The sequence below is a fragment of the Gymnogyps californianus genome, chromosome 22 (assembly GCF_018139145.2).
Source record: "Gymnogyps californianus isolate 813 chromosome 22, ASM1813914v2, whole genome shotgun sequence".
NCBI lineage: Eukaryota > Metazoa > Chordata > Aves > Accipitriformes > Cathartidae > Gymnogyps > Gymnogyps californianus.
The window spans coordinates 6,586,586-6,612,098 of record NC_059492.1 but is presented as its reverse complement, the minus strand read 5'-3'; the positions used below and the strand labels follow the sequence as shown (position 1 = coordinate 6,612,098).

Genomic DNA, 25,513 nt, shown 5'->3' with positions numbered 1-25,513 from the left:
GCACTGCAGGGATGCTGGTGGCTTCTGGGGAGCTGGGGACACTGCGGCACCGCTGGCACTCCGGCATGGCCGTGCCCCCGACCGCGGGAGCTGCCGCCGGGGCCGTGCCAGGGTGGCAGAGCCAGGGCAGGAGCGTTTGGTCACTGCCATGAGAGAGGCTGGGATTTGCAGGGGCCTCGGCTGGAGGAGTGACCCTGTGCTGGCTGTGTACCAGTGGGAACTGGTCACCCTGCCACAGCCCGCCCTGCTCCCCACCACCGGCACCCCGCACATCCCTCCTGGCCGGGCACAGACCCCTTCCTCCCCTCTCCCGCCGCTTGTCCTGCTGAAGCAGGGCCCTGAAGGGCATCGGGGTGCGATGCGGGTGCTGCGGTGCAGGCCCATGGGCACTGTCACCCTCCGTCCATCCGTCCGCGCGGGGCCCCGTGCGCCGAGTGAGTCCGTCTTTCCATTGTTCAAACAATCTCTTTTCCACACACGGTGCCAAAGCCTCCCCGCTTGCTCCCGCACGCGCCAGTATATTTAGCTGCCTCTAAGCCTCTACCTTTCCTTATATAGGAGAGGCCAAACGAATTTCGCACTCTCATTATTAATAGCCTGAGAGGAGCTCTTAGGAGGCTGCCAAAAATAGCAGGCAAACAGAGCGCACCCGGGGTGGGGAGGGCGTCGTGGCAGGCAGGGAGCCGCCGGGACCGCCGCGGGAGGGACGCCGCGCTGCTTTTTCTGGCTTTTCCCTTTGGGAGCCACAATAAGGTGTCTCCTGGCATCCTGCCCCCACCGCAGCCCCGAGCGGGGGGTCCCCCTCGCCCCGCCAGCTCTCTGCAGGCAGAGGTAGGACCGGCGGGAGCCCGGGGGCAGCGGGGTCCCGGGGTGGGCAGAGCAGCCCTGTACCCCCCAGGCTTTGCTGCTCCGGATGCTAGAACAGCCGTCCCGTGGGTGTTGGGGACACCCAGAGTGGGTGGCCTGGGGCAGCCCGGGGATCCCGTTCCCATGGGGTCTCCCCGGCCCAGGGGAGCCCCTGTGGCTGCAGTGGTGACAGGTTTCACCCTCCCAAGCGCCCCACGGGCTCCGCTTTGCCCTCCAAGCTGCCCAGGCTGCTGCTGGGCCCAGCAATGCATGCCGGCTGTCCCCATGGCATTGCTCTGGGACCCCCGCCAGGCACCCGGGGGATGCAGGGCAGGCGGCGGAGGGCAGAGGTGGCTGGCTGGCTGCGTGACGGTGGCAGCCCTGGCTGTCTCGTCCGGGAAGGAGAGGGTTTCTCAGCAGAGATCACCCACGCAGCATCCCCGGACCTGGGCACACCACGAGCTGTGTGCTGGGGCACCAAGCCTGGGATGGGGCGTGTGAGGAGGGGGCTGCGGGGTGCCCAGTGAGCGGAGGGTCTTCACCTGTGCCCGGAGGCGTCCGCATCCCAGGCAGGGTCTGCCTTAAATCCCTCCCTCCCTCCCTCCCTGCCAGGGAACTTCTCCCGCTGAACTGGAGGATGCTGCAAGCTCCTGCGGACGAGCCGGAGGAGTCCTGTGGCAAAGTCAAGGCGAGCGGGGAAGCGGCGTGCTCATGCCGGGTGTCACCGCAGCCCACTGCCGCCAGCCAAGCCTGCACCCAGCCGGTGTCACCTCCAGGACCGTAAGTGGCCATGCGGGACGGGAGGTGCGGGGTCTGCGGGAGGCAGCGGGGCTTTCCCCGCCGCCGGCGTTTAACCTTCAGCGAGCCCCGCTCGGGCTGGGGATGCTGCTGCTGCTCGCAGCCCCGCGCTCGGCTCCTGGCAGCGGCTCGGTGTGGGCAGGGAGGGGGCAGCCCGGGGCTGGGGGTCACAGAGGCCCCCCGCCGCGTCGGGACAGCCTGGGTGGAGGCAGAGGAGCAGGGGCAGCAACAAACTCTGTGTGGGGTTTGGGGGGGCAACGGGGCACCCCCGGCAGGTCCCGGCTGCGTGGGGGTCATGGGTGGTGGGTGCTTGGGTCCGCGGGCAGCGCAGCGGGGCAGTGCCCGGCCCATCTGCCTGTGGGTGCCCCCCTGCAGCGGGGCTGGTTGCCCCCTGCCCAGGGAGCCAGGGTGCCCTCGGCCACAGAAAGCGGGGATGCCCCATGCCAGTGGGATGGGGCGGGAAGGGAAGCCCAACTCCTGGGCACCTCGGCATCGTATTTTGGACATGCACGGGGGGAAGCCCGGGTGCACCAGGGCTCCACGGGCCATGTGCCCGCAGCCCCGAAATGGGCAATGCCCACAGGCGAAGGGGCGGCAGGATGGGGTCCAGGGTGCTCCCCCAGGCACCCTCTGCCACTGCTCCCCTTGCACCCACCTCCCTCCTCCTCGCTGGGCCTCTTGGTATTTTTTTAAGCCGCTCAGCAGCTGGAGTGGCTGCTGCAGTGGGTTTGCCGCGGATGGATGAGCCGGGGGGAGCCGGCTGGGGGGGCAGCACTGAATAGTAAAACTTGGAAAGGCCTCTGCGAGGCAGCGACTGCAGATCACAGCCGGGCACGCAGCGCTGGGGGGAGCGGGGAAAAAATACGCTTCCTTTTATAGACAGGCTGGGGCTGTTGGGTGCTGTGCAAGCGCGTGGGTGCCACCATGGCCGGCCCCGGCAGCCCCCCCGGCTCCTCCGCCTCCCCCCTGCAAGGCCATTTGCCCCCGGTGCCCACAAGCCGCCCTGCCCGGGGCAGGGAGCTGCTCTCGGGCAGGCGGGGGACCCAGGGGCTGCCCAGGTCGGGGGCTCCCAGCCGGCGTGGGGGCACGGAGGAGCCGTGGGAGAGGGACTGCCCCGGGGCAGAGCTCCCTGGAGGCCTTCGGCTCAGGGATGCGTCTGCAGCCATCAAGGGCAGTGCTGGGGCTGGGGAGGGCTCGGGGCTGCCTGCGGCGGTGGGGGCACCCCCAGGGCTGCAGAGGGGCTTGCGCTGATGACCGGGAACCTCTGGGCACAGAGAGGGTGGTGGGGCAGAGATGGGCTGTGGGGCAGGGCAGGGGCAAGGAGGGGTGATGGGAGTGGGCATGGGTGGCCTGGGCTGGGGTTGGGGGAGGTGGGGCACCCCGGATGCGGCGAGCATCCCGTGGTGCTGGGTGCGGCCCTCCAAGGTCACCGGGAGAGTCCAGCCGAGGGCTGTGGGGACTGTGCCGCGGGATGGGGCTGTGTGGGCCCCCTGGGCTGGGGTACCTCTAGCACCGCAGTCCTGGGAGGCTGCCCAAGGTCAGCTGAGGTGGCTGGAGCTGAACTGGGCTGGGATGTGAGAGCCCTGGCCCCGCGCCCTGGCTCTGGGGGTTCAGGGTGGGCGCAGCCGCTGGCTTTCGGCTCCCGCTGCACCCTGACAGCCCCGCCGGTCCCTGGGATCCCCTGCACTCCTACAGCAAAACTGTGCGGCAGCATCCCACTGCGCTGCGGGGCCAGCAGAGCCTGAAGGGTTAAGTGGGCCCATCTCTGCAGCCTCTGGCCTCGGGACACCTGCTTAGTCTGCTTTTCAGGGGGACAGGGGTGCTGGTCCAGCTGGACACGATCTGCCCCACCACTGCTGCCAGGCTGAGGACTTGGGTCCTGGGAGCCATGTCTCTAGGATCCCTCATGCCGGGTCCCTGGGGACCGGCCATGCGGGAGGTCCTGGGGTGCTGGCGGAGCATCCTGGGGGGACCGTGGCCATGCTGGCAGCAGCCCTGCGCCCCGCGGCAATGGCTGGTGGCTCTGGGGGCCACCGAGCAGCATCTCTGCTGCCTGTGGGTGCCGCGAGCAGGGCCGGCGCGGTGACTGTGTACTTGGCACCCACCGGCTCCTTGCAGAGAGCTGCAGCACATGTGGCCACAGCTCCCGGCGCTGAGTCACGGCCACGCCAGGCCTGGCCAGCCCCGCGTCCCTCCTGCCCACAGCCCGGCCCCCCGCGCACCCCTCGCTCCCCTGTCCTGGGAGGGGGCAGGCCTGGGACCCCCAGGACAGCTCCCTGCGCCCGCCATCACACCGCTGCAGGCACAAATTTAGGGGTAGGAAGATCACCGGGGTCAAGGCACTATGGGCTGTGACACTCACCCCTCTCCATCGCCCTGGCACATGGGCTGCAGCAGAGGGGGGGACAGAGCGGTGTGGGGCGCAGGGTAGAGGGGGGTGCTGGGGTGCTGCATGGTGCAGGGGGGTGCTGGGGTGCTGCAGGGTGCTGGGGCAGTGCAGACTGCCGGGGGGGTGCAGCTGGTGCATCCTGACCCAGCGCAGCAGCAGCACTGAGGACCCCTGCCAAGAGCCAGAGCCGATGGGGGACCCCCCCCTGTGGAAACAGCTCTAAGCGCAGGTACCCAGCTCCGCCATCCGTGCTGGCACGTGCGGGCTCACGGGACACGGCACTTGGCCATGGCCCCATCTCCTCGGAGGTGCAGCCCCCCACGGCGCCCCACGGCCCAAACCGCTGAGCCTCGGCCGCGTCCTGGGGCGTCCCACCGCCCGCGAAGGGCAGCCACCAGCCCAAATCCCGGGCGGCGGGCGCCTTGCCAGCCTGAGCACCCTGCGGCCGGTGCAGAGGCTCTGCATCCCAGGCGTTGGCCGCGGCACTGTCTAGCTCTCCGAACACGCGGGTTCCCTTGCTCTGGCATGGCCGCGGGTGCTGTGGGACCGTACGGGCAGTGCCAGCGCCGGGATGCGCCTGGGGCCGGGTGCAGGCAGAGGCCAGATCTGGGGGTGGGCAGGAGGTGCTCCCCACAGCCCCTGCCCGGCCTCGGGCTTCACCGCAGCCGCCGGCTCCTTCCAGGGTCCCACCACCCGGAGCTGGCGGGTGCTGCCGGAGCGGCGGACGGCCCTGTGCCCTGAGGCACCCACCTCTCCCTCCCAACCCTACATACTTCTTCATATGCCCATATGGAGTCGGCCGGCGTTATGGAATGTTAAGAAGTATGTATTTTTGGGCTGGGACCCCCACGCCAGGACCCCCCACCACCAGCACCGGTCCAGGCGGCGCCTCCGGAGAGACGGTGCGTCCCTGGGGCTGGTAAAAAGGAACCAGATCAACTTGCAACTGGATTTGGTCCCCTTCAACCAGCTGCAGCGGCGCATGCGCTACGGCACCCGCTGCGCCTTCGCCGCCCTGGCCTGGAGGGGCTGCCGCCAGGTGGGCTGGCTGCGTCCTGCCCCGAGGGGGCTCAGGGTGAGGAGTGGGTGCAGGGAGCGGGGCAAAGGGGGTTTGCAAAATGGGGCTTTGGCTGGTCTTTGAGTTTAACTGGTGGAGGGGAGGCAGCTGGAGGGGCCGCACCTCTGCTGCTGGCCGGTAGAAATCTCCACGCTGCCCAGACTGCCCACGCTGCCCCGGGGTCCGACCCCCGGGGACGGGGGAGCCACATCCCCGCTGCCTGGCCGCCTCCTGCTCCAGCAGAACCAGGCACACCAAGGGTAAACACCGAGATGGACCAAGAATTCAGGGAAAACTAAACCCAGCAGAGTGGTTTCTTGGAAATTTGCTGTCCTGACATCACCCGAGGCCCCTGCTACCAGTGGCAGGCACACGCCGGCGGGGTGCTGGGACCCCACGATGAGTGTTTGGGGACAGCACCCCTTTTCCGAGGGGGGACACAAAAGCAGGGGACTGCTCGCCCCGCTGGGCTGGCAGAGCGGCTGGGGAGCCCTGGGCTGGGAAGAAATGCGGGGTCTCAGGGGGGGTGTCTCTGCTGTTGTGGGGTGGCTGGGGGCTCTTGGGGGGCAGGACGGGGTGGGAGGGGGGTGGCTGTGGGCACCTGGGCAGGAGAGCAAGGCCCCGCCGGCCCCACTCGCTGCCCACGCCGCCCTAGGAAGAAACTCTTGTTCTTGCTCCCTGAAGGACCAGGCTCAGACCGGACCCGGCACACCTCTCGCTCCAGCGGCTGCCCCCCCAGGTCAGCCCACCATGGGTAAGCTGATGGGGTCAGGGGCATGGGCCCCACAGCAGGACAGCGCGGGGGACATGGGGCAGGGGAGACGGGGCACCGGCCCCTGGGTGCGCGGCAAACCTCCCTCTGCTTTTGAGCAAAGGCACAGGGGGGCTCAGGGGCGAGGGGCTCCCGTGGGACGGGGCCAGGGCCGGCTGCAGGCATCAGGGCTGTGCCGGCAAGGACTCGCTTCCCCGGCATTTTGGAGAAGGCACGAGCTGCTGTCCTGGTGGTGTGAGGTGCCAGGATGCTCCCGGGAAGGGGCACACGCTGCTCCAGTGGGCAGGAGGGGGGGGACTGGGGGTGCGGGCAGGGGATGGAGGGGCCCCTTGCAGTGCTGCCTGGAGCGAGGCAGCAGCTCGCCTTCGCTTTCAGCCCTGCCGACTGACCGCCCTCGATCTCTCTGTTACAGATTTTGTCGGCTCTGCCATCGGGGCGACCATAGGGATCGGTAAGGCGCTGGTGGGCACGGGGATGGCTGACACCACATGGAAATAAATCACTTTCCCGGGGCTTCACGCTGCTGCTCGGCACACACAGACCCCTCTCGGGGGGTGCCACCCCCTCCCCAAAACCCTGCCCCTCGGCCTGGCCCAGGAAGCCCATGTGCAGGACCCCATTGATGCCCCGGCTGGGGAGGTTTGGCCCCGGGACCCTGCACCACTCGCTCTGCTCCGGGCTGTCCCGGGTGAGCTGGAGCTCTGCCTCCATGCACCCCCAGTTTCGGGGCTGGGGGACGCGTGTGGCTGAGGAGCGATCTGGGGCTGAGGGTTTTGCAGCCTGGGGACACGCACGTGCCGGCGGGAGTGTCACCGCTGCTGCTCTCCGATGCAGGACTCACTACGGCTGTCGTGCCGGCAGCCCTGTATGCTCTGGGCTTTACCAAAGCAGGAATTAGAGCCGGATCCGTGGCTGCCAGAACGATGTCTCTAGCTGCCAGGGCCAAAGGCGGGAGCGCGGCTGCCGAGAGCCTGGTGGCCGTAGTGCAGTCGCTTGGTGAGTGCTCCCAGTGCGGTGCCGCAGGGTGCCCATGGGGTCACCACAGTGCACCCTGTGTTTCGGCCTCCCCGGGCGGTACCAGCAGCATGGCGAGGGCCTGGGGTGGCCACGGGAGCTGGGACCCCCAGGGTCCCACCCGCTCTGGGGTGCCCGGTGTGGCCCCGCTGGCTGTGGTGGCCTGGCTGTGGGGATGCCTGATGGCAGCAGGGAGGTGAGGTCTGGGGGGGCTGCTCCTCTTCGGGGTGCTCCCCCAGGCAATGGGGGACAGTGGGGGCCCCAGGCTGGGGCTGGGGCTGGGCTGGGGGGCTCGGGCTGATTTCTCCTCCTCTTCCTCAGGGGCAGCAGGAGTCCCCACAGCTGTGAAGGCTGCCCTGTCAGCCATCGGGGCTGTCATGGGGGCTGCCCTGCTGTGACCCCCCCGGGACCCTCACTGATGTCTGCCGTGACCCCCCCCACCCCGGACCTCCTGCATCTCTCCCGTGTGTCGTGTGTGTGTCGTCCCCCCCCCCAGCTGTATCTGACCCCCCCAAATAAAGACACCCCAACGCAGATCTCCGCTTCCTCCCCCGGGTCGTGACGCGCCGAGCGGGAGCGGCCCCGGGGCGGGAACGGGCGGGACCGGGCGGCTCCAGTTCCGGCACCGTTCCGGGTCGGCGGGGCACGGCAGGGCACGGCGGGCAAGCGGGCAAGTGCAGGCAGCTCGGCGGGCAGGTACGGCGGGCAGGGCGGGCGGTGGGCACCCCGGGGTGCGCCCCTTCTCCCCTCTCCTCCCGGCCCGGGAGCAGCGGGGCCGCTTCCCGGGGAGGGGGGGGGGGCTGCGGGGGCCGGTGGGGCCGGGGGAGGTGCTGCCGGCCCCGCCGGCCCTGCCCTGCCCGGCACAGGGTGCCCGGCACAGGGTGCTCGGCCCCGTCCGAGCGAAGCTTTCCTGCCTGCCCGGCCTCCTGCCTGCCTTTTTCCTTCTTAGGGATGAAGAACAAACTCAAAGGAGCAGCCATCGGAGCCGCTGTCGGAGTAGGTGAGGGTCTGGCGTCGGATGAACAGCGCTCGGGTTCGCTGCCCAGTCCCGTTCCCAGGCTGGTACTGGGGGGACCTGGCCAGGCTGGGGGGGCTGCGAGTGCCGGGGCCGGGGAGACTTCGGGTGCTGTTGCGAGGGAGGGGGCAGCGCTGGCCTGTGCCTGGAAATCTGTCCGCAACCGCTGCTGCAGCCCTGCACGCCTCTCCTCTCCTCCTCGAGGATGGGGTGTCCCCATCCCTGCACCCCGCAGCCCTCGCCCCCCGCTCTGACGCCTCTGTCCTTTCTGGGAGGCCGGATCCGGCGTGCTGGTGGCAGGGGGAGATGCGGGTCACAGAGACCACCCTAATGCCGCCGTGTCCTGCCTGCAGGAGTGGCACTCATTGGCATCCCGGCGGGCATTTGCGCCCTGGGCTTTACATCAACCGGCATCGCCGCTGGGTCCGTGGCTGCCAAGATGATGTCAGCAGCTGCCATAGCCAACAACGGAGGAGTGGCTGCCGGCAGCGCCGTGGCGGTGCTGCAGTCGATCGGTGAGTGGGGAGGGCAGGGGAGCTGAGCTGCGCCGGGTTCATCCCAGGAGAGTTGCACGGGGTTATACGCTCGGCTTGCTGTAGAGCCAAACCAGCCCTTTAACCCGTCGTTGGTCTGAGTCAGCCAAACCTGTGGGGAAGGGATAAATCCACGATGCGGTAGGAAGAGTCAGGACTTGCTGGGGTAGGGCACCAAGGCTGAGGCCATCGGGGGCCGAGCGGGTAGGCGTCTGCTCTTCTGGCAAGAACATTGCCTACGTTTGTCGGTGGTGCTGGCTAGAACCAGAAAGGGACAGCAGACGGGCTGGCTGTGCTCAGGGACCAGAGCGCGCTCCCAGGCTGGCTCCCTGGCACAGTCCGGAGAGGTCCTTGGCTATCTCTGCCCAGTGCTCGGTCCCTCAGCAGGCAGCATCGATGCTCCCAGGGCATCACGCCTCTTTCTGTGTTTGCAGGAGCTGCAGGTTTCTCTCTTGGTGCCAAAATTGGGCTGACATCTACCCTGGGGCCGCTGGGTGCAGCAGCCGGTGCCAAGCTGGTCAAGGGGAAGACAACTCCAGGTGACAAAGGTGACAAAGGTGACAAAGGTGACGAAGATGACAAAGGTGACAAAGGTGACAAAGGTACGAAGGTGATGAAGATGACAAAGGTGACGAAGGTGACAAAGATGTAGAAGGTGATGAAGATGACAAAGGTGACGAAGGTGACAAAGGTGACGAAGATGACAAAGGTGATGAAGGTGACGAAGGTGACAAAGGTGACAAAGGTGACGAAGACTAGAAGGTGCCTGAGCCTGAGGTTTCTGCCAGGCAGCATGGCAGGCACTGGGAAGCCCCCGCAGACCCCCCAGCGACTCGCCCACTGCGGATCCGCTTGAGCAATGAGTGCACTGAAACCAATAAAAGTGGTTTGCAGGTGGGGTGTCGTGGTGGTTGGTGTGGGGTCGGGGCCCAGGTATCCGCCGCGCGCCTCGGGATTCGCAGTGGTCCAGGAACAGACCCAGCCTTGCAGTTTTTTCAGTCCTGCACTCTCTCCCCCTGAAAAGCGGAGACGCCGGCAAGGCTGTAGATAGGTTTGTTATAAACTATGTTTAATTCCCACTATGCGTGGTGACAGATGGCAGGCTGGACTGACACGTGGCACGTGTCCCATACTGTGTCCCAAGCATAGGTGAACAAGGCTCTCCCTGGCAGTCAGCTGGGTTTCAGTTACTATGCTCTTAAGTAATTACCTAAAATAAATGCATTAAGCGACAGCATTAGTCAACAAGCAGACACAGTATTTCCCTACCACTTCTGCACTTCACACGCCATCGTTCTTAATCGTATTTCCAATTTTCCCTGTCTCCTGAAGTGAACACCAGCTATCCCAGTGCAAACCCAGCTCACCTCAAATGATGGTATGGTAGTGTCAGCTGCGTAGTAATAATAAGCCTCCATTAAAACAAATACTCTCCCTTGCACCCCCAGACACTCATACGATGCATCCATGATGCCTGCTGGTGATCGTGGCTGCACCAGGGTGTGCATAATTTTGGATGCAAATTCTTCAGCCTGCCGGGATCATTTAATCAGCACTCGTGTAATTTTTTTTGCTTGTGATTGCCTGTATCTGTTTTCTCAGCAGCCTCTTTAAACCCAAAGGCTATATGCTGGCTGCACAGGCACTCGCCCGGCTGTGGGCGCACCAGCACAGTTCAAAGTAAGTGTAAACCAGCTGCATGATCCGGGCCTTAAAAACCGCACTGAGTAAAGCTCTGGTGGCTCCTAACACAGAGGAGCCTTAGGGACCTCACTCGGAAACCCATGAGACTTTCCCAGCCCTCGCTGGAAGCCACATCAAGCGCTGTATAATGAGGATCTCAGGTGAGCGATGGTGTTTCCACGTTACTGTGGCTTTTGGGCGATTCTGGGATTTCAGGGCGACAGAGCAAAGGCCATGTTCGGTCCCGAGGACTCTCCTGCTCGCTGACGGCGTCAGGCACCGCTCGAGCAGCCACCGGTTCCGCTGCGTTCGGTTTGGGGGAAGGCGTGTAACAAACTCTGCCGGTGATGGATCTAATTACAGCCGATCCCAGAGGGATCCTCCTCCTTCGAAGAGGAGCAAAACTCAGCGTGAGCTGCTCTACGGCCGTGTGGGAAAGACCAAGCCTTGCTGTGAAGATACTAAGCTGCTATTTTAATGCTGGTTTAAAAGCAACTAAACCCTCCCCCGCCCTTAAAATCTGTGAGATTCTGCTTTTAAACTTAGATTCCAACATCATACAGGAAATGAGGATGTACTCTTTTATTAAGGTTAAAGGTTTTTAATCACTTTTCCAGAATACAGATACGATTCAAACAAAAACTATTTTTGGGGTCTCAATAATTCACTTATTAATACCATACATTGAACTCTATAAATTCTCATATAAGAAAAAGTCTTTTTAATATAGGTTATGATGCACTGGTGACCTATTTAAATCTTTTGAAGTAACACTTTGCAGTTATATAGCACCTTTCATCATGGGGCTGCAAAGCATCCTACAGAATTTAGCCTCATAATGCCCAAACGAGGTAGGAAAGTCTGGCCAATTTACAGATGGGTACAACCGAGGTACAGATTGGCAAGGGATGAAACATGAGGCTTCATCGATACAACAGTAGTGACGTGACGTGTACACTGGATCCTGGGCTATATAAGGAGTCAGTGGCTTAACTGGGGAGAAAGTCAAGAGTCGTCACCCACACCCTTCTCTTGAAGGAAGAAGCCTGGCTCCCAGCAGGTCGAAAAGACCTTTTCAAATTGTTCTGGCTTTTTGTGTTATAAATATGTAGAAAAGAGAATAAAAAGTCCAAGACTCATAGACCTAAGACCCTAGGTATGCCGTTCGCCTAACAGTCGACTATGAACCACAGAATTAACCGAGCCGTAGCTAATGTGGCTATTGCGGCCTGCACGCGTAAGTCTGAACACCGGGAAGTTGGACTGGCTTTGCGTTCATTAAAATTGTGCACTTGGGATGCGGTTTGAGATTTGGTGTTCAGTGCTTTGTTTAGCTTGACTGTTTAATTGTAATAAATTCCCTCTTTCCCTCCAAGCAGGTGATAATCTAAGATATTTCAGGTTTTGTTTCTTTAATAAAAACCGTATCTCTGCTGAAAAACCATTAGCTTAGTGAATGTTATGTCCAATGGAAATTTAAGTTCTGTGGCTAGAAGAATCCAAGATGCCCAAGTTCCTTTGAGCCTTTATGACTCTAAAAACCATTCTACAACTCGGCAATACTCCCTGGACCAGAGCTAGAACTGGTGCCATCGGCTGAGCGCCAACAACCTCCATGGCAGCAGCATCGATTGATGAAAACTGAAAAATAAAAAAGCCGTTGCAGATTTTGCAATTTGCCACGAGACAGCAGGAGAGCTAGCACGCTAGGTGCAGGAACTGAAATGCTTTTAAATTCAGGTTCTCTCTAAGTTTGTCCCATCTATGACCCATGCCCCCATTCACTAATTTTTCTTAATAGCATCCAACTGAGATGCTTTGAATAGAAAATGATGAAACCTAGACACTTAAATATTCATATTAGTTTCTTGCCGTGTACTATCGCCCACCTGCCCAAAGCACCCTTCCCAGCACCCTGCAACAGCTCCTCTGCCACCACTCGCTCCTTCTGGCACGTCCAAAATAGTTTCCTCATAAAGCACAACACAAAAGAAAAGTTATCGAATGCTTCTTGGAAGTGGGGGGGGGGGAGGAAACTGAAGATAAAAATGCAAGATCTTACAGCTCAGCCAGGTGCTATGGGCTTGACACAGGAGCCACGGGATGAAGTTAGAGGGGATCTGTTCATGCCAGTGGTCAGACTAAATGAGTAATTTCCCCCCTTAGTTTAAAAAAGCCACCTTCTAAAAAACAGGGCTGGAGTCAACTTCTTAACAAATGCAAGAATATTGTGCAAAACCACTCTACCTTCCTCTTTTCAAGCTAACCATTTCCTCCCGGGGAAGGTACAAAAGCAGAATTAGTCCTACCTGCCCAACACATCTGCAGCCGTCATGCTGGGCGAGAGAGATTTCTCTCAAGCAGCTGGCCGCAGTGAGACAAGAAAGGAGGTGACCGGGTAGGGACCGGTCTTGCCATTTCATCTGCCAAGGATGAGGAGATGAAAAGCGGTGGCTCACGCCGGCTCTGCTCATACCAACCCTCAGGGAGGCAAGACCTGCACTCTAAGAGGCAGAGTACACTCCCATCCCGCTTCATTGCTCCTGAAACTCCTTCTAGACTTTCTCCTCAGCAATGGTCCATGATTTTCACACCTTTTTGGTGCTCATACTTGCTTAGAAAACACCGTCCTCAAAACTGGGTAGTTTCTCTTGCAAAAGAAAGGAACAATAACTGCTCAGGAGCTCAACTGCTCAAAACTTGTTATTTCTTTAAATCTTGCAAGGCTGGTGATGCTCCAGGGGACATACTGCAGACAAGCAGCTGTTTAATAGAAGACAGCAAATCTTAATTTTGCCTCTGCTCTGTCAGGAATGTTTAAAACGGATGATACGTGAAAGAAAAAGAGGGGGGGAACCTGTTGTGCTGACGGGAGCAAAGCTCCAACCTAGACAGCGAGCATGGTGCCAGTGGTTTGAGAAGAGCACCGTGAGGATTTAATACACCAGCATTCGTTCCGTTTTCTCTTTTTAAGGCAACAGTGAAACTATTGCTCAAGGGACTGAGAAGAGTTACTGAGATTGTTACCAAAACCCAAAGACTTTATTGCATATTCAGAGTCACTGTTGTGACCCTGGCACTAAAACAGCACCAGCGGAGCCTCGCCGTTGCAGGAGCACACCCTGGGGAAACGTGAAATGAGTGACTTTTTGCTGCCGTTTTATTTCAAGTCTCTGAGGCGCCATCACTGGGCTGGAGACTACTGCCAGAGAAATCCAGGGGTTTCTTTTAGATCAGTAGTTGGCAGAATAATTCATAACATAATTTAATTTCTTTTTGCACCTAATTCTGTGGCATTCAACGTGCCCCCAGTTTCCTTCGTTAGTCAACCGAAGCCAGGAGAGAGCAGCAGGTTTGCACCAAGCACCTCTCGCAGTGAGAGCTGCCAGGAAACTGCCGGCGCCGCGGAGGTAATAGTCACATTGCAGCAGCATTTTAAACAAAAATCTCTGCAAAATCCAAAGACTTGCGTTAGCAGCCAGAACTGTGAACACACTCGGTAACGAGTAACACGACGCGCTCACTTCCGAGCTCTCAAACCGGTCTGCAGAGCTATGCCATCATCCCTGCACACTGAAAATGAAGGGGAGTTAAACAACACGTGTCTAGCAGTGGGAAGGCATAGCGAGAGAAACCCTGTTAGCAGGAAGCACCATCTTCTATTTTTCTTTCTCACACTCATCTCTGTCGTTTCTCTGTCCACACTGAGATTACAGCATGATTTTTCTCCTTACAAGAATATTTCAAGTAATAAACATTGTTGCACAGTCAGCAAATGATTCAGGTATGTTTATTACAACAACTTTGTCTAAGTGTTCAGAACTTTGATCCCGTGTGTATAATCTATAAATATATTGTAATCCTTCAAGGTAATCCATCTTGTAAATCAGTGTGAACTCTAGCCGGGCTGACTAGAAATTCCTCAAGAGGCAAAGATAGCCCAGGGACACCCCCGACAACGCACACCGCTGCCAAAGCAGAAGGTATCTGATCAGAGGAACTGAAACTAAAACTACTTGTTCCGTTAATTATATCATCGAACTGCACTGAAACCTGTCTCATCTCAGAGCCACTAAGTAAAAGGAGTTAGCACAATGTTTAACAACTTTGCTTTCAGCCAGTCAAGCTTAAAGCGATTTAACTTTCCTTGCTGAGAGAATACAAAAGGCAAGTATCTTTCATTCCAAGTACCTGGAAAAAATCAACGTACGTGAAAGCGTTCACAGACAAGAAAGAGTGAGGGTCTTCAGAGAAAGAAAAATGAGTACGTTACTCATAAGATACAAATATACTACTTTATTCTATGGGAATATTTCTGTTAATGTCTATTAAGGGAAAACTCAGACGTGGTATTAGATTTTAGACAATTCCCACCCAACCAAAGCCTGCCCTCCCCACAGCTTGTCCTAACTGCTGCCTTGCTTATTCCCTGGGGGTGGTCAGGGAAGGAGGGAGCGGGCAAAGGCAGCCAAGAGCAGCTGCACTCTTGCAGGGGATGCCCAGGAAATACAGAAATTCCTGGATCCTTCCCCTTCTCCTACTGACATCGAGGTTCTGGGCACACCTGCGTGCAACAGACACAGCTCGGCCTTCTTTTATCCCCTACAGACCTATACGCTCATCTTTCCAGAATGATTTTCTTTTCCCTGAAACGTTCTATCAACCATCCCAATCCAAAATACCGTGCCTGCTATTTCACTATTTAATATAATTGTGGGGAGGGACAGGTTAGTGTTCACAGAACAAGAAATCAGCCTGCAGGAGCATCCCTGAGCCTCCAAGTGCCTGGGTAGTTTACTGGCAGGGTACGTATTATGGCCAAAACATCTCCCCCGGGAGCGCTAGGCCAGGACATGGAGAAAGCAGTATCTTCGACCAGAAATGACAGACACAGATGGGCTTTGATCAGACAGAATCAGGGGCAGGTTTACTTTTCACATAGTTTTCTGTATTAAAAAATACATCAGTGAAATCTGTTACAGGCAGGGACAGGACTACCGAGTACACAACGTCAATAGACTACTTTCTGATTTTATTTTTGTTAAATTACTTTTGTTACTGCTAAAAAAATAATTAAAAAACAAAAACAAACAAAACAAAAAAAAGGAAATATAATTCAAGGCTGTTGATTTTCATCTCTCGAAATTTTAGTGACAAGATCAAATATCAGACCCCTGTTACAGAAGATGGATAACTGACCAGAGCTAGATAAAAACCATACAATTCTCTTCTTTAAAAATAGTTTGGGTTTCCAATGAATTTGTGACCACTGGTCATCAGAAACACACATCTATAGCTTGAGAAAATGGAGATACAGACAGTATCTGATAATGTCCTGTCCTCTAAACACAATGTGGGAGCTTTTCTCTTCAAAAAGATGCAGTAACAGCCAAGCCTTAAAAAAATCTCTTTCGATTTCCAGCACTATGACTAAATCTCTTTGGGTGGGGTGGGAAAAAAACACACATGGTAATTTTCTACCACAGTTCTGCTGTCAAAAATAATACTGCATCCTTTGTACAACACTGCACGTGTTGCAAAGGTGGAAAGAGAAAGAGTGCATGTATCGTTCATTTGAAATGACAAGGCCCTCCAGAGTTGCCTTATAAAATAACCAAAACCATAGGAGTGGGGAAAGAGGAGAAAGGAAAGCTGCCTTAAGGGAAAAAAAAATTTCCGCGCACCACAGTATTTGCTAGATTATATCGACAGACTGCAGAGCTACTGGGCTAGGTAAGGGATTTTCTGCACATATCCAGGACAGTCACTCTCCTGTACATACCCCAGAAATGTTCGTCCCGTAACATGATCGCTCTGAAGTTTGACCTACAGCACCTCTTCCACGTCGAAGACCGAACAGAACTAGAGTTGGTATTAGCCTGGACCGAGAGCTAGATTCTGGCATCGTGTGACCATTTAACAGCAGCCAGACAGTTGTCCATTTAGATAGCTTCCCTGGCAGACACGCCAGCGGCTTCTGCCTTCCTAACATTTGATCCCAGTTTCAAAAAAATTATAAAAGCATATGTGTATGTGTATTTATAACGGAAGGTGTCTGTTTGTCTAAATATCACCACTTTCTCTCCTGTCCTCGTGAAGAGCTCTAGGATCTCCACATGTTCTTTGGCAGCAAGGACTGCCAGCCATCAGGCTGAGAAGTCACGTGAGCCACAGTCTAGCTCTCCATGCCCAACATTGTTATGGTAGATTTTACACAACCGTTTTCCTTAAAAATATCTCACAACTTTTAAAAATCCTAAACAGATAAAGGATTTATGCACCGCTCAAATAGGTTAGTTCATCTTGAATTTGTTCAGAGGATTTATCGGTGCCACAGGACGTTGTTTTTTGCAGCTTACACAGCTTGCTTCCTTCCAGTTCCAGTTTGTACATCCACTGTGGTTCAAAATATGCCTGTAGGTGACACTATCTTGGCTTATTTGATACACATTTTCCAAAGGCTGGACGTATTCACAGTTTGGTGCTTCTGATGTGTATTCAAAGGAAAATACCCCACTTCAGTTAGTCTGATAACTCAATATCAGAGTCCTCTGATTTGACTTTGGCAAGTTCTTCGTGTACCTCCCTCACCATAAGAATACGCGTTAACATGATGTCCAAGGTTCCTGGGTCTATTGGCAACGTGGAATACCACATGGGGCTATTGGGTACACAGGAGCGCTCAGGTTGAAGGTAAAATACATCGCTTCTCTGCTTCACGCTTTCAGAACTGTCAACGTAAAGAAAGGAAGAGCATATTATCGGAAGGCAGCATTAACAGTCCTACTTACAAAAACGTCAAGGAGAAACAGCAAAGAAAATGAAAGTTACATTGAGACGACAACACTAATTTAAACAGCATAATTCAAATCTTTTTGTTAGTGACTTGGTTTCCCCCTTTCAACTCAGGGAACAGTTAACTTGTTTCCAGGTCACTTAGCATTAGTGGCTTATAAAGAAACAAAGAAAATTAGAGTGACTTCTTTACAGATGTGGTTCTTCAATCATAGTATCATCCAATTAATGGTACTAGCATCTTGATACGATTGACAGATGCATTTGACATTCAATCTCTGAATGAAACTGGTTCTAGTATTCCAGAATTGCTGTGCACTTTGCCACAGGGAATGTTCAAGAGCTAGCAAAACTAAATCCTAGCTTGCCTGCTCATGGTGCAGAATGGTAAGCCCATCTGCCTGAAAGACTGACGATCTGACTCTGAGGCAGCTTTCGGGCTCTGGTAGGGAGACACAAAACCCTCTGTCTAGAGCAAGGATCCCTCCTGCCTGGCTCTGGAATATTCACATTAAAACAGCAAAGTGAATTTTTACTGCTGCTTGCACCACTGCAGGGGCTCGGCTATGATATATGATGAGGAGCGTGAAAATGTTTTCCCAGCCCAAGGACAGCTAAAAGCTTCTAATGATATGCAAGTGAAGACAAGGAAGGTAAGAAGAGGGAGACAAAGAGTCAGGACAGCTGCTAGGCATGCCTCTGCCTAAGTAATGGGACTATTTGTAGTAAGCTCAGTAGGTGCATTTTTGAGGGTGATTTATTTGAGTTTTAGCTGACACTAATGAGATGCTGTTTCATTTTGCATGTGCATTTTCTTTGAAGAGAGAAGAACATCATATTCCACCTGCTCAATGATCTAACTAAAGTTTATATAGAAACAGGAGAGACAAAATGATTTATATATATGTCCTTGCTATGTAATCTCCTTTCTAACTCCTAAATACAAGTTAATCTCACATTTCAGCAGGCAAAAGCTATCAGCAGTTTTACCTAATTCACAGTTTTCCTACCCTCTTTCACAAGGAACATGATGTCAGGGTATTAGTTATAATCTTCTCAAAAGAAGGATCCTGTATGGGAATTAAGGGAGATGAGAATGCCATGGTCACTGTAGTAATGCCCCCCGTTTACATTTACACCCTGTGGATGTGTAAACAGGCATTTAAAGAATACATCTCTCTCTGTAACTCTACTCTTGACTCAACACCAGTAGCAAACACTACCTATCTGCTGAGTCTAACAGCAGTGCTGATGCTGGAAGTCCTGTCAGCATGGTTCCAGTCACACTGAGGGACCAGTAACTGGAGAGAGCACAGCACAGGCACGAAAGGTCTGAGTGGGATCCTTGCCCAAATGCCTGTTCTGGACTACATACAGATCAAAAATCAAGTTCTGTCACTTACCATTTTGATAAGTAAAATTCATAAAGTCGGACTGGACATCGCAGGGGATTATCCGTATTTTCAGCCATTTCCACTGCTGTTGGAATCTCCTCATCTTCACTGCGTTTCCTTTTGCCTACAGATAATTTATCTGGATACAGAAAAACGGCATCACAGAAGCTCAGTGAAAAACAGTGCCTTCAAGAATAAGCCCTAGTCACTTAGCCTAGCACCTAGTGATGGGACTTTGCATCACACAGAAACACGGTAATTGAACTGATTATCTGTCACATGCAAGTCAAATGGTTTGATCTGCTGGATGGGCAACAGATTGCATATGCTACAGGCTGTCCACAGCCCATTCCTCTTCTAGAAAATCAACAAGAACTAGTATCTGGCAGAAAAATATGGAAGATATAATTTTTCTTAATACAGCAGAATTCACGTAACACACTGGAACTATTAACTGAAGAAGCCAATAGGATCAAAGACTTCCCTTTTCCAAATACCAAAAAATAACTGTGAACAAAAATCTGTCCTTCTTTGCCTCTGAGGTCAAGAAGATAGCCCTTACTCATGTGCAAGCCCCTAGCTTCATCTAAACTGCTGTTCTCCATCTGGGCTGCCTTGTTTGTTCACTGCACAGACCTAGCATAAACCTGGGAATTAAAAGGGCACAATAAGCGTCTGGACCTCAAGAATACGAAGTCCTGAGAAAAGGACTTCAGCAAAGGCCTTTCACTCATGCAGTAGTTAATAAAGCTTTATGCAAGCCTAGGATGTTACAAAAGACTATTAAACAAATTTGCAGCCAAATGTGTGGCACCTCTTTTGTAAGTTTTTACTGGATGCCTTGGCTCATGCAGAATTTCTCTTTAAACCTTACTAGAGTGAAAAAATTTTGATAATGTACAGAATAACAGGATATATATCCATAGCTCTGCTTACTGCATAACGTATTTTTCTCCCCAGTCCTTTTTAAAAAAAGGAGCAGACAATACAAATATGATTGCCAAAATTCAGATGACCAGAAAGCACTCACTTACCTGATTCTACCTCTTGTTTTTGAAAGGGCGGGAAAAAACGTAAATATGTCGTCTTAGTATTATACTTCAGAGTTCGGGTGCGTCTCATAACATGGGCAAAGGATAGTTTCAGGTGCTCACTGACATTCTTTAGTTGGAAATATTTGGTGTTGAAGAATAGAAGTGTGTTCAATAAAACGATAGGGGAATATGCACCCAGCTGTTTACATTCCCACAAGTGTTCCTCTTCAATTCTTGAGAACATATAACCTAGAAACAATGAGCAAAGAAAAAAGAAGAGAGTTATTTATGCAATTTCAGGGCTGTCCCCATATTCAGTTACAAATGAGCAGCTTTTACAGGCTGTGTCTAATCTAGCAGATTTTCAGAATTTTCCCAAAGCAATGAAAACATCATACATGAGCAGGGTGGGAAGGCAGAAATGAGTAAAATTAAGTAGGCAGATTTTGCCAGAGATGCATAGAAGTCCTCTTTCAGCTAACCTTCTATATTAATGAACCGCATATCAGATCAAATTCAGACCTATCATCAGCAATTGTAATTCCAATAAAACCAAGAACACTGCATGCACGAACATAAGAGGCAGCATGGAGAACCAAGCTGTGGAACAGCATGATCTTCCAGTACCTGAAGAATGGAGAGAAGGATATAAAGGAAGATTGCAGACACCAGCAGAATCTCACTAGAGTTCTAATTTCACTGTATTAAACCACAGTCACCCAACTGCAAAAATGTATAATTCCTAAGACATGGAGCATGAGTTTAAAATGTACCATGTTTATATAGAAATAGCCCATTGTGATTATCATAAGTCAGTTTGGAAAAGGAGATAAGGGGGCTTATAGGAGATTTGTTGTGGAAAAAAAAAAATCACTGTATCCAATAAGTAATTGGATTATTTCTGTATTAAATGAAAAGTTCATTTTCTAAATGAAAAGCCAGTCGTGGATACATGTATGGAGTTGCCAACATCACTCAAGTTTCACTGATAGTCTGAAAAAGATCTTAGGTACTAATACAGTTGGTGTCCAGCTTTATAAACTGCATGATCATACTTGAAGACCAACTGAAAATATCTGCAGAATTTGGGAACTCTTAATTTGGAAGTGACTGAGGTGAGAAGAACTTGGAATTGAGGAGTCGAAACAAGATTCCAATGATTTGCTAATGTGATCCTTGGATTTATCAGAAGGAGTATTTCGAGTACTAATCGGGAAATACCAGTCCAACTGTACATGGTATTTGCAGAAACTCATCTCAAATACTATATACAATTCTGGCTACCTGTATTCAAAAAAGATTAGCTAAAACTGGAGGGAAGAGAAGAACTAGCATGTTGAGTACCGGAATGGGAAGCCTTTCTTTCAAATGAGTTGAGAGATTGATCAGAGGCAAAGATATATTTAAGTGTAATCCGGAACTGGTAGAGACAGACATAAAAATCCATGATGCTAGTCTACCACAAACAATTACATGGTGGAGAAAGAGGAGACTAATGTGAGTGCCTCAGATCACGTTCTTCTTCATGGCATTGAGAAAATATTAATTTATAATACGGCTTTGTCATGCAGCTACACAAAACAAAATAATTGTCCTACCATTTGGAAGAATTGTAGGTTCCCAGATTTTCAAAAGTTTTGTAAGTTCAATCATAAACCTGGAATAGGGCTCGGTAAAAATGTTATCTATTCTACCATTCTCAAACAGGTACTACAAGAGAAAAAAAGGAAGACATACAGTTTGTGATTATATAACATTGCAGAGAAGATACAGGACATCAGATTCTTTTCCTTTCTTATGTCCCAGTGTCTTATGGTCCAAAACACTTTGTGGAAATCTTCAGTAAGGTATCAAATCAAATTTTCTGCAGGGACTGGGACCTCCCCAGTATGAAATGAGAGATCTAGGCAAGAATTATTGTTAATATTCCAAGCTCTAGAGCTGTTTTCTGAAAAATCATCATCCTCTAAGTGTTAAATATTCTTGAAAAAAGTCTGCCTACAAAAAACAGAAGAGTTATTGAGTATTTTTCTGTTGAAAAGAACTTCACATGCTAATACCTCCTGACAATAGATACAGGCCCAGCACTAGGCTGCTGAAATAGCTTGACTTACAGCATCAAGGTAAAAGTCCCTTAAACTCTTGTCAAGCAGCAGTTAAAAAAAGTTTTCTACAAGTCAGGAGTGTGTATCAATAAATAAGTCAAAACTGGAACACACAAAAATTGCCGATACTCCTAGACCTTATCAATGGCACTTTGAATTTTAACTCTTTCTACATTTTTGTCAACCATAGCCAGGGAAAAAAAAAATCAAGATAATTCCATGCTTACTCAAATGATAGGTTTTACATTAGAAGTAGCTTTTGATTCCTTATCTCCAAATGACTGGTTAAGGAAAGGAACAAGCAGGCTATTCTAAAAAAATGCCCCTAACAGAAATATACTGAACATTGAGTTTTAAACAGAAGTTAATATTATACTAGGTTTGTACTGCAACTGTTTCAAGGCAGGTAGCAAGGCAGGTAGCAAGGACTTCTCACATTACTCTTAGCACTCATTAATTACAATGCAATTATTCCCATTGTATTTTTTCTGTAAATATTGCCAACACAACAGGTATCTGTGTAGCCACTGAAGGAGCTCAGTCTTTGCTGGGTAACCTCTTCCATGTAAACTTGTATATTAGAAGAGCATTGTGCAACTATTTTAGATCTAAAACATTCCATCATAAAGGAAATATTTCTGAGGAGCAAACCTTTCCTATACATGAAGAAGGATTAAAAAGGTATCAAACCCCAACATTCGTGTCTAGGTAGAAACATCTAGCCCTCCACGCCACATTCCCCCCAAGCACAGAAGAAGCCTGTTCACTCTGATCATAAAAAGGTCCAGACAAATCAGTCAAATATGGGATTAAGACAGACTAAGAATAAAGCACAGAAAAGATACATTCTTGCCTCCTCTACAAAAACCAAGCAGCTACATGGGACTACGGATACAAAGCATAAATAACCAGAGCAAGTTTTGTATGTTCTCAGCAATACCCTAATTCTCTGACTTACCTGCTGAATTCCAAGGCACAAGTATAAGATGCTGTCAGGATCATATTTTTCTCCATTTGGTCTCCGCACCTCTTGAATAAACTGGCACAAGCCAAAACTCAGCTCAGCAAAAGTGCATGAGAGAATGTCCTCCTTGAGTTTCACAGGACGAACTGTGGCCAAGAAAATTATTAGAAAAATTAACTTAATTCAACAGATTAAATCTTCACACATTCCTTATTAGTTCATGTAGGCAGAACTATTAAATCTTCTATCTCATGCATGAAGTACCCTTATGACTAAACTTGTGAACTATTTCCTATCTGTTGGCTAACAACTAAATGAGGATTTGGCCAATAAAAACCAAACCACCTGCATGTGCAACGAGTACAAATGCTGCAACTGAGTAATAAGGCTGCAGGTATTTAAAGCTAAGACATCTAAATGTTAGGGAGTCTGCTGAACCCAAAGATGTGGCATGGCAGTGGCTGCATGTACTTGAGGCTGGCAGCGCAGGGTTGATAAATAGGTTTCACCTCTATAGCTGGACTCAGGGGAATTCTGAGTGAGAGAAAGATCTCGAGTATTTCCTAATAATTCTGGACACGAGTTGAGTGCAGCATATTCGACTCCTTAAAGGAAGAAGGAATGAAGAGTTTAACGGGACATGCATGGGATTCGGAAAGGGAAGCAGAGCAACCAGGGAATCAATCAGTCAAAGGATCTGCAATGAAATTACCATGCTTGGCTGCTCCACACCTTAGGAAAGTGCCTGCTTGGGACTAAGCAGGGAACCTTACTGGGAGGGGTGGGGGTGGACACAGTTTCCTGGAACTGACTGTAATATTTGCTTCCTTAGCCACAAGAAAAAAACACGGTAACTCATGTGATTGCTCTTTTTCTGGGAAACAAAAACCAGCTGTTCTCATGTAACGACAACAAAAAATCCAAATAAGAGAGGAAGAAGCAAATCTCGTTCTAACTAGAATTTTCCCCTTTGGGATCTTTCTTATATAAGCCCTGCCACGCTTAGATCTTTACATTGCAGAAGTATTTAATATGGTTTAGTCTCTTCCTCACCATCCCCCAAAAGCTCAATTATATTCCTAACTAAAATTCTCTGCTTGACTCTGAAAATTTGCCCACAAAACTCTCAGTGCAAGCATGTAAGACAGATTTGAGACCAGGGAAAAGGGGAGTTAGACACTGCCAAATCCCAGGATTGCTGTGCTTTTGGAAAAAAAAAAAAATCCATAATTAGAAAAACAAACAAAAGTGACATTTATACTGTCATTATTATCTATCACCCTAGTGAGACATAAGGAACAATTCACGCCTTCTAAAGTTAGCTTCAGGCAGGGTGCAGCACAGAATGGGTAGACTTTTGGAAGGTTTCTTTCCAGCTGTGAAGCCTAGAAATAAGGTGTTAAGATTTTAATGTTGTAGCACACAATTTTTTTACAGCAAACAGCTACGCTGACAAACAAATACTTCGTGAATGCATTACCTACAGACAAAAAAGATGGGGCCAAGTTAGTGTTGTCAACTTAGAATTATGGCCTGATAATAGCTCCGTAAAGGCCCTGCAGCTGCATAAAGTATCTCTTCTACAAATAAAGAATTACTATGTGCTAATGAACACAAAGTGGAGGTTAAAAGACTAATGTTTCTAATGTCGAAAAGGAATCTGGTATTTTAGAGCCTGTTTTAATAGGTAACAGATCAATTAAGAATGTAATAGCTATGATTTTTAAATGCATGAAAAGACGTAAGATAGTATTCCATAAAATCTTTTCTCCACTCACGAATATTTTAAAACTCAGTAATATCTAATCCTAATTTTTATTTGAACAACGTATCACGCCAAGTGCTCTTTAAATAAGTATTTCTGTTTCCACTGAGAGAGAAAAATTTACCTGAAAACTTCAGGTCCCCTTGTTCCTCCTGTGCGTTTTTCCACTGGACCCAGTTTTTCCAGGCATTTACCCCGTACATATACTTTAGGGTCATCCCAGAAACAGAGCACCCTGGGTAGGAGCCCTGCATCAGATTCCGGGGCTCTACAGAAACTACAGACTTCTTCCGTCCCTATAGGCAAACAAACAAATCAAAACAAATAAACATTTAATAAGCTCTTCATCTATGGATGCTTAACTTGATCTCACATAAAAAGGCCATTATGCTGACATGATAACAAAATCCTACTCTCATGATGGAATCTGAGTGGATATATATGTATTTTTAATATGTGGACAAATATTAACCACATTTTACAGAAAAGGTGCACTAAAATACAGTAATTCTCTCTGTGATAAATATGCACAGAAATACATTCCTCTAGCTACACAAGAAAAGATTTATTCTTTCCTGTATATTGTGACACTACTTCAAAGACATCTCTTTTGGAGTTTTTTGAAACGATACACATTTTAAAAACATTCTGCACTAAAAAGAGCATTTATTCTACCTAGTTGCAGGGGGGGAACGAAAGAAAATCTTATCTTATATAGCAGAACAGGAAGAAATATACAGTGTAGTTAAATGGAATTCTCATTTTCACCCTGGAGCAGTATTTTTTTACTTCTGAGAATAACGATGCACATAATATTATTACTTCAAATGCAAGGAACTTGTGTTCCAGAAGTACTTTCTTACCCGTCTCTTTGGCTGTGGGAAGCCATCTCTATGTCTCCGTCTTGCTCGTGAACGTGAATGCAAACCCAGTCCTTTACTGAGAGGGTCAAACGAGTCTGAAGTCAAATCAACACCATTAAGAGTTTAATTATATGATTTAACAGCCCAGGTAGAAGTGTCACTTAGATACTGTGGAATACCTTACAGTTGGCAATCACACCTGTATATTCAAATAAAGCTTTACCTTTGAATAATTAGGCAATCTATGTACCTTCTGTATAAAGAAAGTAAATTCTCAGAAGAGGAAAAAAGCTCCCCCCAAACAGTGAGTGTACTTATTCAGGCAAACTTACGTTCTTCTGCACCACTCACATGGATTATACCTAGGGACACAGAAGTGATAAATTCAAAGGAGTCAAGCAAGGCTACCTGCTACTCCTGGCGGGGGTTCTGTAGAACGCCGTCTTTAAAGATACCAGTAATATTTTAAAAATAGTAATTTTTAGT

At 51.1% G+C, this 25,513-nt stretch overlaps 2 protein-coding genes across 7 annotated transcripts in view; one reads left to right on the top strand and one right to left on the bottom strand.

Moving 5' to 3' along the window:
- The first annotated feature begins 5,770 nt into the window (after positions 1–5,770).
- On the top strand, positions 5,771–9,319 carry LOC127025173 (interferon alpha-inducible protein 27-like protein 2A). 6 transcript variants are annotated; one of them, XM_050910026.1, is made up of 6 exons: positions 5,771–5,844; positions 6,275–6,313; positions 7,826–7,876; positions 8,245–8,406; positions 8,859–8,990; positions 9,071–9,319. In XM_050910026.1, exons 1-6 carry the CDS (start codon positions 5,841–5,843, stop codon positions 9,181–9,183), a joined length of 501 nt encoding a protein of 166 aa, XP_050765983.1. In that variant the 5' UTR covers positions 5,771–5,840; the 3' UTR covers positions 9,184–9,319. The 6 variants fall into 6 exon arrangements, with proteins under 6 accessions (XP_050765983.1, XP_050765981.1, XP_050765978.1 ...); XM_050910024.1 differs by having other exon boundaries at positions 9,062–9,319; XM_050910021.1 differs by having other exon boundaries at positions 8,859–9,026; positions 9,062–9,319.
- A 5,181-nt stretch (positions 9,320–14,500) lies between these two features.
- ZMYM4 (zinc finger MYM-type containing 4) overlaps positions 14,501–25,513 on the bottom strand; it is a 44,308-nt gene continuing 33,295 nt past the window's right edge. The window contains exons 23-30 of the mRNA XM_050909764.1: positions 25,028–25,122; positions 24,289–24,460; positions 22,909–23,004; positions 22,394–22,545; positions 20,929–21,040; positions 19,331–19,579; positions 18,306–18,435; positions 14,501–16,837 (exon numbers count right to left, since the gene is read on the bottom strand). Of these exons, the coding sequence (XP_050765721.1) occupies positions 16,630–16,837; positions 18,306–18,435; positions 19,331–19,579; positions 20,929–21,040; positions 22,394–22,545; positions 22,909–23,004; positions 24,289–24,460; positions 25,028–25,122 (1,214 nt within the window). The 3' untranslated portion in view covers positions 14,501–16,629. The remainder of the gene's footprint in view (positions 16,838–18,305; positions 18,436–19,330; positions 19,580–20,928; positions 21,041–22,393; positions 22,546–22,908; positions 23,005–24,288; positions 24,461–25,027; positions 25,123–25,513) is intronic.